This window comes from Ahaetulla prasina, chromosome 1, assembly GCF_028640845.1.
Source record: "Ahaetulla prasina isolate Xishuangbanna chromosome 1, ASM2864084v1, whole genome shotgun sequence".
In the NCBI taxonomy this organism is placed as follows: Eukaryota; Metazoa; Chordata; class Lepidosauria; order Squamata; family Colubridae; genus Ahaetulla; species Ahaetulla prasina.
Window position 1 is genome coordinate 46215707 of NC_080539.1, and position 13082 is coordinate 46228788.

General features: G+C 33.0%; 1 protein-coding gene across 2 annotated transcripts in view; it reads right to left on the reverse strand.

The window, feature by feature from the left end:
• The window catches only part of MAP4K3 (mitogen-activated protein kinase kinase kinase kinase 3), a 65014-nt gene that overhangs the window by 31264 nt on the left and 20668 nt on the right, over positions 1-13082 (reverse strand). For both annotated transcript variants that reach the window (XM_058165074.1, XM_058165075.1), the window contains exons 7-13: positions 12455-12497; positions 11801-11873; positions 10637-10768; positions 4001-4063; positions 3834-3915; positions 2925-3035; positions 459-531 (exon numbers count right to left, since the gene is read on the reverse strand). In XM_058165074.1, the coding sequence (XP_058021057.1) occupies positions 459-531; positions 2925-3035; positions 3834-3915; positions 4001-4063; positions 10637-10768; positions 11801-11873; positions 12455-12497 (577 nt within the window). The remainder of the gene's footprint in view (positions 1-458; positions 532-2924; positions 3036-3833; positions 3916-4000; positions 4064-10636; positions 10769-11800; positions 11874-12454; positions 12498-13082) is intronic.

Consider the following 13082-nt stretch of genomic DNA (forward strand, 5'->3'; position numbering starts at 1 on the left):
AGTTCAAGTAGATCTTTGAAATACCGCTAAACTTATTTTTCTGCCCCCTTTTTCTTGTTCAGTGTAATGTTATGTGGGAATGACCTTGGGAGACAAGTGGAAGAGCTGCAGACAAGGTAACATTCAGACAAGCAGCACCTGAGTCTACAGAAGGAATGTAGGTGTGTAAAACCTCTCACAAGGGTTCTTGGACTATAAAGGTGAGTGGGGATATACTTTCAGACTTGGAAGGTTCTGTTACTGTAGTATTAGAATAAAGTAAGAACTTGTACTTTTGAGTCTGCTTCTTTTCTGGACTACCTCACAAGGCTGGCACTCACTGTTTGCATTTCAATATTAAACTAATAAACTAATAATTGGGCTAGGATGCCTAATAAAAAAGAAATGGCAAATATCCAATATGAATTAGGTGTACAGTAATTTATTCAGGTTAGTTTACAATGAGTGACTCTACTTACAGTTTATTTCAGAGCGTGTTTTTTCTTCTCTCACATTTCTACTTGTTGAGTGAATTCTATGAGGTACAAGAGGCTGGGAAAAATATTGTATTAAATATTCATTAAAAATGAATAAGATATTCCCCACTTTAAAAATCACAGTACAAGACTTTTTTGTGAGCCACTAAAACTCGAATTTAAAATCAGTTTCAAACAATGACATTTCCTGGGAAGGATGAAATAATTTTGATTTTTAGATTAAGTCACACTTGGTTTAAAAATTCTACTACCTTATATAACAAACATTATCTTACTGAGATGTATTTGGCAAAGACATGATTCTTATAGCTCTATCCAATTCAAGGAAAGCCTTAGGTAAGACTTTTTGAGGGGAAAAGGGGAAGATGTTATTTTTGGATTTTAAAAGAACTATTCTTTATTAGGAAAGCATCTCTTCCATTGTTGTTTCTAAACTACCATCAGAACTCCCTGGACAAGTTAATTAAATTAACTACATGAAAAAATGAAAACAAGCGGGCGGGCAGCAAAGGAGGTTCTCTTTCTCTCTTCACAACTATTTGTTCATTCTTTTCTAGTTATTGTTCCTTTAAATTAATTCATTCTAAATTAGTGAAAAATTACAAGTAAATGCTATTTTGGATATTAAGTTACAGAATCAAGGATTATAAAAGTAATAATTAATATCTCCTTTAACTGATACTTCCCAAATTTGAAAACTGAAGGTACCTAGTAAAAGTCAATTTACTTTGGAAACTGCTCCCTGCACATCTTGCATAAAGGGCAGTGGTTTTAACCATTCTAAGAGCGATGCTTCATTGATGCACTCTTGCATTACATTCTGTAATAAGCAGTATTAATTCACCTCAATATATTCATAGCTATTTAAGAGACTAAATATTTGTTGTTATCCTATGAAAATTTGCCCTAGGTTATTATTATTTTTAAAAAGCTAAAAATAATATAAATTTACACTGCATATATATCAGGAATTTTAGCCAGGATATTTTAAGTCAACACTTGCCAAAAACCTGGACAAGAATGATAATTCAAGCATTATCTATACTTTGTCAAGCAAAACACAATGTATACATATACAGGACATGCATCAAGCAATAGCTTTTAAAATACTGAAAAAAACAATAAACACTGTTGTTGCTATGCTGGATTAGAACACTTCTGGTATTTCATGGCTACTGCATGTCTATGTACTTCCACAGAACCTACTGGATCTTTGTGATAAGGACAAAAGAGACTATCCTAATTATTAGGGTTCTTTTTGAAGATTTTATTCTTGAATTCAGCATTATAAAAAACAGATTGAGGAAGCATAGTATTCTTTCAAACTGTTCTGGTCCGCCAGCCTGTGGAGCTGGCAATGGAGTCAGACAGCGATGAGGCTGAGGTGGGGCCAAGGCCATCGGGGAGTGAGGTGCGGACTCCAGAGTCCCCAGAGACTGATAGTAGTGAGGCAGAGGAACAGGAGGAGCCTGTTCCTAATGCACACATGAGAAGAGCTGCCAGAAGGCAAGAACAGCTCAAGCAAAGAGGACAACTCGGGAGTAGGGCCAAGAGATGATTGGCCCCTCCCATAAGGCTTAAAACAGACCAGCAATGGCGTTTGGGCTTTGCCGGAAAACAACATTGGTAGCTTCATCTTCTTCTTTGTCTACGACTTGCATTTATTTTGGTATCTGTGTCTTTTGAATGTTTGCCAAGAAAGGCCTTTAGCAGTTTGCCTAATTGGACCAAGGTTTGTGATAGGACTGAGGAATTTGCTTTAATTTAATTGAACTACGCTGGGAATGAAGTAATTCTCAGCTGTTCAAATAAAGTTTGTTTTTTCACTGGCTGAGTTTCCTACTACCTACTTGGGCCTGGGTCTCAACACAAATACACTCATTTTCCTAACAGAAATTCAGTTTAATTATTAATTCTGCATTTATGAACAGATTCTCCACTAAAGAAGGATGCATAGCATCAAACAGAAATATGCACATAGTTTTAAAATGGCCTTCTTGGCCGAGGTTGATAGGACTGCACTAATTTAAAAATTATGTTAAATATCACATGGATGTAAGTATGAGCACAGGAACTATGGTGGCCTTCAGATATATTATAATTCCCACTACTGGCAATGCAAGTTGAGGCCTATGGGTTTATATTAGTATATATTAGAAATATGCTTTGTACTGGGGTGGGTTTTTTTAAAATATTTTTTTATTTTTATTTTTTATTACTTTTTTTAATATTTTGTATTTATTTCCTGTAAGCTGCCTTGAGTTGCCATGAGCGAGTATATAATGTAAATTTTCCAAATTAAATTAAATATGCTAGGAATTTTAAACTTCCCGAAGACTAGCCTACTTTGTGTGCCTGCACACAAACAGTACGTTTTAAGTACTTATATCAGGCTGGTTATATAGCTAGATGTTTAATATCAAAGCTATATTTAAATGATCTTCTTACCTCAGGATCATCATCATCAAAATCATGATAGGTGGAATGATCAGGATTATTCATTTTATCCAATAGTTCAATAGCAAGAGTCCGGCTTAAAGGCTGGGTAATAAAAGGGTGCTTAAAATACAAAATGCAATAGGTAAGTATATGAAAGATATTTGCATGGTAATTTAAATGTTGTAATTTTATTTATTAAATTTATATGCTGCCCCTCTCATTGTTGAGTTACTCTGGGTGGCTTACAACATCATAAAAACATTAAAAGCATTAAATAAAAATTAATCTTAACCCTTAATATGAATAGACTTCTCAAAACATTCTGGATGAATTCTAAATAGCCAATAGTGATATTTCAAAACTTTCCATACTTTGCAAGATAAGCCAGCAATGCTACCCCACTTTTCCATATTTTTAAATTATGGGGAGGATAAGTCTAAGGTATCTGACCATATGGTAGTCCCAGGAAAGCTATTAAAATTATTATTGGTAGTGGAGATTTTACAAACAATGTAATAAAAGGGATGGGCAGCTTAATACTATCCAAGCTGAGGAGTGGTTGTAGTCAAACCAAGTTCAAATGATAGCACCCCTAGCCTACAGATCCTGTTTTTCAATGCCCAGTTGGTTGTTGGTTAACAACAACCATATTATTCAGGACCAGGAACATATCATAAAGAGCTAATTTTGGACAAAGGGATTCTGCTGGTGTATCACTATTGCACTGCCTAGCAGTATCTGCACTGACCTAAACCTAACAAGGAAAATGCATCCAACTAACAAGGAAAATAAGCAGCTAACATGTCTAAATTAGATGAATTTTTCCAGCACTTCCTATTGAAAGCTTTCTTTACACAACAAAAATGGATATAAATAATTTTAAAACAGTTTGGAAATGGATAGAAAAGTCATTTATACCTGTAATAGTTTTTCAGCTGTAGGCCTTTTTTTAGGATTCTTTGTAAGTGCCATTTTGACAAAATGATGAAAGCTATTTGACCTGTAACACAAAATTATAGTTTTTAGAAAGATCGTTAATGATCAGAGTAACTAATACAATGCAACTATATTGCTGTAATATTTACCATTTCATTTTGTCCTTTAGTTTGGGTGGCTGAAAGTTGCTTTTTGACATTAAAAACAGTGCTCTGAAAAAGAAGAAAAGTGGTTACTTCTACGAAATTCTTGTCATAAGTTGACTTGCGTGCAGAGAAGCAACATCGTGTTTGCCTTTAGCAAGAAAAAGATAATTCTCAATGGACAATGTATCTTCAGAAGATGGAAAAGAGAAGAAAAAAATATTTTCACTGAAAACTAAGCCAGCAGTCACTCCTTTTAAGAAAGAAATTTGAAAAAGCTTTGATAAATTAGGATAGTTAGGCTTCCTTGAAACTTTATGATGTGTTTGCATGCAGTATTATTTCTTTTCATTTCATGAATTTGTAAGATTGCTCCAATCACAATTTGCAACTCTGGATGGAATGTATCATTAACCATTAAAAAAATCATATTATAAAAAAGTAAGTAAATAAATAAATAAAAATCCCATGTAACACTGAACATCTTATAAAGGTCAACATGTCGCTCAGGGTAGGTACAACGAACTGTCACTCTCAAAACAGAAGAGATTCATCTTCCACCTTGGTCCAAGAAATAAAGAGAGAACTCTGGCCTTTACAAATCTACAAAAAGCTAGCAGGGTCACTCAAAAATGAATGCAGGGAGTTCATTCCAAAGGGCAGGAACAGAATAAACTCATATCCTAGTTCTTATTAGATGATGCTTCAAAGGAAGGACTTGGAATAAACTCACCTGGGCAGTCTTGTGGGATGCGCAGAAATTAATAGGACATAAATGGTCCCACAAATAATCTGGTCTGGTACTAGCACTTACTTTGTAAGTGATTATCAGCATTTGAATTATACCCAGAACTTTTAGGATCCAATGCAGTTTGCTGAGTGTTACATGGGCATCTTGAGGTGAACCAATTGCTACTAATGCCAGTGTCATCTGAACGAGCTGCAGCTTTTGGATGTTCTTAAAGGGCTATCCTATATACCCTGTTTCCCCCAAAATAAGACATCCCCTGATTATAAGCCCAATTGGGCTTTTGAGCATATGGCAGTAAGGCCAAGTGCTTATTTCAGGGTTCAAAAAAATATAAGACAGGGTCTTATTTTTGGGGAAACATGGTAAAGAAAGTGAATCAGGGGTGACTAAGGCCTGAGAGACCATGTGCAGGGTTTCCCAATCCAAAAATATATTTACACATTTATCCACCTGCTCTGATAAAATTACTGCCACTCATAGTCTAGTAGTTATTATCTAATCTAGCGTTCCACAACTTTTCCAGGTTGGGGACCTGGCATGGGGAGAGAGAGTTTTGTGTGAGTGGCACCTGCTGCTCGCAGGAGTGGAATGACCAGCGCCAGCATCCGCTGCTTATGTAAGTGGAGTGACCTGTGCATGCATGCTCACCTGCCGCTGGTGTGGCCCACTTCCAAATGGGCCGTGGCCCCCTGATATAATCCATTATCATTTCAAGTCTAGGATTTTATGGACTCTAAATATGTAAGCTACCTTTTCAGTCTTCATTTTTTCTTCTGTCTGGGGACCTCAGAAATATTCAATGATATCATAATATGTACCAGATGACCAAGGCCAAACATTTCAGCCCAATGTAAAGCAATTTCTAAATTGTAGTGTTTTCAAACCAGAAATTCAAGTGTCTTGCCTCTCTGAAAATTAATCTATGCATTTCCAGTTTTATTGTACTTCCAAATACCTAATATCATACCATTAATTTTGATGCAGGAAAGATACATATATACCATACATACATACAGAGATACATACATAAACATTTCTAGTTTTTAACAGAATAAAAATAGCCAGACAATTAGACAACTAAAATTTGTGGATTTCATTTTATAATTTGGCGCTTAGGTTTTAACCTAAGCGCCAAATTATAAAATGAAATCCACAAATTTTAGTTGTCTAATTGTCTGGCTATTTTTATTCTGTTAAAAACTAGAAATGTTTATGTATGTATCTCTGTATGTATGTATGGTATATATGTATCTTTCCTGCATCAAAATTAATGGTATGATATTAGGTATTTGGAAGTACAATAAAACTGGAAATGCATAGATTAATTTTCAGAGAGGCAAGACACTTGAATTTCTGGTTTGAAAACACTACAATTTAGAAATTGCTTTACATTGGGCTGAAATGTTTGGCCTTGGTCATCTGGTACATATTATGATATCATTGAATATTTCTGAGGTCCCCAGACAGAAGAAAAAATGAAGACTGAGCTGGAGATTGTCTTTAATATGTTGTCCTTAATATATTAATATATTCCACATTCTGGTATTATCTATTCAAATACTTTATTACAACCAATACAATTAATGATAAACTATCTTTTTAAATTGTCTCTTTTTCTTAGCTGTTATATATTAGGTGTTTGAATTAATCTCTTTCTGTCTTTTCTGAAACCTGCCGTTCATTTGGTGTTCCTTTCTAGCACTCTTATTTGTACGATCTTGAGCAAAATTCGGTTGTATGAAGAATAAATACAGTCAATAGTAGCACTATTTTCACCCTTTAGAACACACCCTCTAGCCAGAGTTATTAGAGCTTACTATTACTTACTCACCTCATGGGATGCAAATCAAACATTGGAGGCTGAAGTTCTGCTAGTTCTATAGCAGTAATCCCAACAGCCCAAAGGTCACAAAGTTGATTATATCCACCTTTCCTTTCAACTGCAGCAACCTCAGGGGCCATCCTGAAAAAACAGAAAAATGGTTTAAAAAATGCTTTCTTATTCCTAGATTTTAAGACATCATTCCATCCAAACATTTTTCAATCTATTTGTATGGTAGTTAAAAGAGTAATGACTGACAAAGAGACTAAGATATATTTCAACTGCTCTTCTATCTCCATGAACCCTAAATCTAGCTGCCAATATTCCTTTCCATCTTAGAAAAAAGCTTTTCCGTTGTTGTATCATTCTTGTTAAAGGTATAAGGATAGACTAGACTAATACTTGATATTGATGTTGTGACAGCACTTTACAATTACTGTTAACGGTATAAATCTATTTTGCTTCTGAGCAACAGGACTCTCCTAATATACTGTAGGCTTCCATATAACTGTAGGCGCCCATACAAGGATATTATCACATACAAGTCAGTTAAAAACATAGGCAAAATACGCTCTGAACCTCTACTACACAAATGGAAAATGGACTTGTATTTTAGTATTAGATTCAGGATATCTATGGAAACCTCTCTTTGTACCCAGAATGCTTCTTTGACTTGTAAAATCTTTTAAAATATTATTGTAATTGTAAACAAAATTTAAAAAGAAGCTGATCAGTTGCAAAGCAATGCACTAGGTCTCAAGAATTATATTTCTTCCCAATAATGTTTTAGGGTCCTCCTCATCTCTCTATATAATACATAGGCATTCCTAAAAATAAAATGAAAAAATATTATAGAATGAAAATGAAATGTAAAATAAAAATGTAGTAACTGGCTTTATATATTGGCAAATCTGCCCTCCACCAAAAAAAGGATGATAGATAATGAATATCCTGGACCAGTAGAGATACTGACGAGGAGTAACCCTCCATGTTTGTTTCTAGCAAATTGGTGTTTTGCAACTGTTCAATTTTTAATAATGTAGCATTTGTAATTGGCAATCATTTTACTAACTATAAGCCTCGCTTACTAATTTCTTTAATAGGCTTTCAAAATATTAAACGTTCATTAGTTCAAAAATGGCAGGCGATCCTTGGAATAAAAGTAAATTACCAGTATGGAGTTCCAATGAAAGATTTCCTTTTTGCAATTGTAGCTGTTATTTGTGCTGATATCCCTAATTCCTAAACCAGATAAAGATTTAGAAAGGATTGAGTCCTATCGGCCCATTTCTTTAATTAATCAGGATGCAAAGATATTTACTGCTATTATAAGTAATAGATTAAATAGATTTATAGATAGATATATAAGTTATAATCAAGTAGGCTTTGTGAAGGGTAGATACATGAGTGATATTGTTAGAAGAGTATTAAATATTATAGATGTAGCTGAATATAATGGTGATAAAATTGGTATAGTATCATTGGATATTTTTAAAGCTTTTGATTCTGTACAATGGGAAACAATTAAAGTAATTGTGGAGGCTTTAGGCTTTGGTAATAAGTTTATACATGTTATTTCAAAATTGTACCAAAAGAGCAGTGCAAGAGTGAAGGTGAATGGAATATTAACTGAAGAGATAAAATTAGAAGCTGGTACGAGACAAGGATGTCCCTGTCCCCAACATTATTTTTATTGGCTATGGAAATATTGACAAAATGATAGAAAAGATGAAGAATTAGAAGGATATAAGGGTATAAGATAAATTTGTATGCGGATGATACTTTAATTATTTTGAAAATGTAGAGAAAGATTTGAAAAGATATATAAGCATTTGATAGAATTTGAAGAAATGACAGGATTGAAAGTAAATTGGTCAAAGTCAGAATTATTGATGGATAGTAATGGTAATGAGTCTGAGAATATGCAAGAGCAATTTGGGATAAGGATTAAAACACATTGAAATATTTGGGTATAGTGCTTTCACTTAAGGTTAAAGAATTGAAAAAACTTAATTATGATGTGGTGATTAACGAAATTGAGAAGAAGATAGATAAATATAAAATTTTAAAGTTGTCTTGGTTTGGTAGAATTGCAATGTGTAAGATGATGTTGCTGCCCAAGTTCAACTTTTTATTCGAGATGCTACCACTAAATTTGACAGAGAAAGATATTGAAGGATATCAGAAAAAACTGGATAAATTTTGCAATGGTGGCAAAAGACCCAGATTAGTGAAGAAAATGTGGTATCAAAATCAAAAGGAAGGTGGATTAGGAATCCCCAAATTATTTAATTATTACTGTGCGTATGGTATCCGGATAGTGGTAAAAATACTTAAAGGTGAAGATAATTATTGGAGAGATTTAGAGTTAAGGGATATAGAGAAATTTGGATCAAGGTGGTTTTTAGATAAAGCAAATTTAAAATGTGTAAGTAGAAGTTATTGGTTAAAGGGATTAAGTAAAATGTGGAACAAATTTGTTAAAATTTTAATTCCGGATATAATCTTTTTGGGGGAGACAACTGGAATTTGGCCGATTAAAAATAATATAAAACGTAATGAAGTGATTAAAGAGGAAAATATAGAAATTATTAGAGATTGGATAAAAGTTATGGGAAATGAAAGGAGGAATAAAGAAATTATTGAAAAATTAGGGTTAAGTTGGTTTGAAAAAATACAGATAGAAAAATGGACAAAAAAACTAAAGGAAAATTATTCGATAAATAGATGTGAAACTGAATTTGAATATTTAGTATCTCGGATTATGAAAGATGAAATTGGGCTAAAGGGACTCGTTAGTAGGGTTTATAAGATTATAAATTCTGATGAAAAATTACAAAGAGTGATGAGGACAAATTGGGAAAAAGATCTTAATATTGAAATACCAGAATCAGATTGGAATGTGAATTGGAAGAGTAGAATTATGAGAACTTTATCTATAAGGATTAAAGAGCACAATTATAAAGTTGTTTGGAAATGGTATTTGACTCCAGTAAGATTGTCACAAATGGATAAAAAAACTAGTAAAAAATGTTGGAGATGTGAGATGGAATTGGGGACTTATGAACATATGTGGTATAATTGTGATAAGGTTAAAAAGTTTTGGCAACAATTGGAGAAAATGATATTTGAAATGATGGGGAAAGTAATAACATTGAGAGTGGAAACTATATTATTGTTGGTAATTAAGGAAATAGAATTAACAAAATATGAAAAAGAATTGATTAGAATTATGATTATAATAGGTAGAATTATAATAGCTAGATATTGGAAACTAGATGTGATTTTTAGAATAGAAGAGTGGAATTCTGAAATGTGGAAATTAGCTTTAAATGATAAAATGACATGTGATATTAAAATTAGAAGTGGTGTGTATAAAGAAGATATTTTCTGGAAGACTTGGAAACCATTTGTGGACTTTGCGCTTGGAACATTGGACGCTTCAGTACCTGTACCTCGAGAACGTGGATTTTGGCAATCATGAGGATATATCCGAAGACCCAAATCTTCCTTTTATGTATAGCACAAGGGTGTAATAATGTATTTTTTTTGTTTGTTTGTTGTAAAAAAAGTAATTAAAAAAAAAAAAAAAAGAAAAGAAAACACTACAATTTAGAAATTGCTTTACATTGGGCTGAAATGTTTGGCCTTGGTCATCTGGTACATATTATGATATCATTGAATATTTCTGAGGTCCCCAGACAGAAGAAAAAATGAAGACTGAGCTGGAGATTGTCCTTAATATGTTGTCCTTAATATATTAATATATTCCACATTCTGGTATTATCTATTCAAATACTTTATTACAACCAATACAATTAATGATAAACTATCTTTTTAAATTGTCTCTTTTTCTTAGCTGTTATATATTAGGTGTTTGAATTAATCTCTTTCTGTCTTTTCTGAAACCTGCCGTTCATTTGGTGTTCCTTTCTAGCACTCTTATTTGTACGATCTTGAGCAAAATTCGGTTGTATGAAGAATAAATACAGTCAATAGTAGCACTATTTTCACCCTTTAGAACACACCCTCTAGCCAGAGTTATTAGAGCTTACTATTACTTACTCACCTCATGGGATGCAAATCAAACATTGGAGGCTGAAGTTCTGCTAGTTCTATAGCAGTAATCCCAACAGCCCAAAGGTCACAAAGTTGATTATATCCACCTTTCCTTTCAACTGCAGCAACCTCAGGGGCCATCCTGAAAAAACAGAAAAATGGTTTAAAAAATGCTTTCTTATTCCTAGATTTTAAGACATCATTCCATCCAAACATTTTTCAATCTATTTGTATGGTAGTTAAAAGAGTAATGACTGACAAAGAGACTAAGATATATTTCAACTGCTCTTCTATCTCCATGAACCCTAAATCTAGCTGCCAATATTCCTTTCCATCTTAGAAAAAAGCTTTTCCGTTGTTGTATCATTCTTGTTAAAGGTATAAGGATAGACTAGACTAATACTTGATATTGATGTTGTGACAGCACTTTACAATTACTGTTAACGGTATAAATCTATTTTGCTTCTGAGCAACAGGACTCTCCTAATATACTGTAGGCTTCCATATAACTGTAGGCGTCCATACAAGGATATTATCACATACAAGTCAGTTAAAAACATAGGCAAAATACGTTCTGAACCTCTACTACACAAATGGAAAATGGACTTGTATTTTAGTATTAGATTCAGGATATCTATGGAAACCTCTCTTTGTACCCAGAATGCTTCTTTGACTTGTAAAATCTTTTAAATATTATTGTAATTGTAAACAAAATTTAAAAAGAAGCTGATCAGTTGCAAAGCAATGCACTAGGTCTCAAGAATTATATTTCTTCCCAATAATGTTTTAGGGTCCTCCCTCATCTCTCTCTATATAATACATAGGCATTCCTAAAAATAAAATGAAAAAATATTATAGAATGAAAATGAAATGTAAAATAAAAATGTAGTAACTGGCTTTATATATTGGCAAATCTGCCCTCCACCAAAAAAAGGATGATAGATAATGAATATCCTGGACCAGTAGAGATACTGACGAGGAGTAACCCTCCATGTTTGCTTCTAGCAAATTGGTGTTTTGCAACTGTTCAATTTTTAATAATGTAGCATTTGTAATTGGCAATCATTTTACTAACTATAAGCCTCGCTTACTAATTTCTTTAATAGGCTTTCAAAATATTAAACGTTCATTAGTTCAAAAATGGCAGGCGATCCTTGGAATAAAAGTAAATTACCAGTATGGAGTTCCAATGAAAGATTTCCTTTTTGCAATTGTAGCTGTTATTTGTGCTGCTACCCCAAAATCGGCTATAAAAGAATATGGAAGATAATAAATACACATATTTATAATAAACAGAACATTTAAAAACTGAAAGTCTTTGTAGAATAGAATAGAATAGAATAGAATAGAATAGAATAGAATAGAATAGAATTTTATTGGCCAAGTGTGATTGGACACACAAGGAATTTGTCTTGGTGCATATGCTCTCAGTGTACATAAAAGAAAAGATATGTTAATCAAGGTATAGTTAAGATTTTTATTAAAACAATTTTTGAGAACTTTTGTAATGTTCTTTTCATGTTTCTGTTTCAGCATCATTATCTTCTGCAAGTATTTATTAAAGATTGGTTATCCTAGTCTCACATCAGTTCATACTGAAATGACAGAAGTCCCTCTTTCATTAGATCTTATTTGCAATAGCTATATTAGGTAATTTATTGTCATTTTTAGTTAATTGCATAACCAAAGAAAGAAATCCAATCTGAAATACACACCTGGGACTCAAAACTGCCACTTGAAGTTCTCACAAACAAATTATCTTGACAGGAATCTTAAGGTATATTAAATGTTAGCCTGCATAAAACTGAACATATATAGAAGTACTTACCCAACTTCACATGGCCATTATCAGTTAAAAGAATATTTGCTCCCTTAGGGAAAAATGGTAAAAGACATCTTTTTAGATTTTTTAAAAATATTTATATTAGTACAGATATCAGTACAAACTTATACTACATGTTATAAACTGTGTAAATCTTCAAAATATCAATGTTAGAAATTATTTTCATTAAAATGCTAAACTTATGTAGACAATAGGCAAGACATCTCAAGATAATGTTGTACCAACTAAACTGCCTATCAATATAGCAGACAAACAAGAAGAAATATTGAAAAATGACAGTAATATAAGAATTTATTTTATTAATAGAGATATCTTCTACTTTAGAAGAAAAAAATGGAACAAAATAGTATACTCATAAAATAGGCGTGAAGCTATATTCAGGCCTACATAGTGGCAGTAAGAGTGACAAAATGTGTACTTTTATGCCTTTTATTACGTCTGTGAATTCTCACCCCATGGCTCAGTCCAGGCTGCCCAGACCTTGTTAGGGAAGAATGGGTAGATTGATATACTTGCAGTCTACTACAAGTTTTCTGCAGATAAAATAACTCATCTTCACTTGAGATTGGATGACATTTGGAAGACTTACACAAGGGCATTATTTTGATATTGC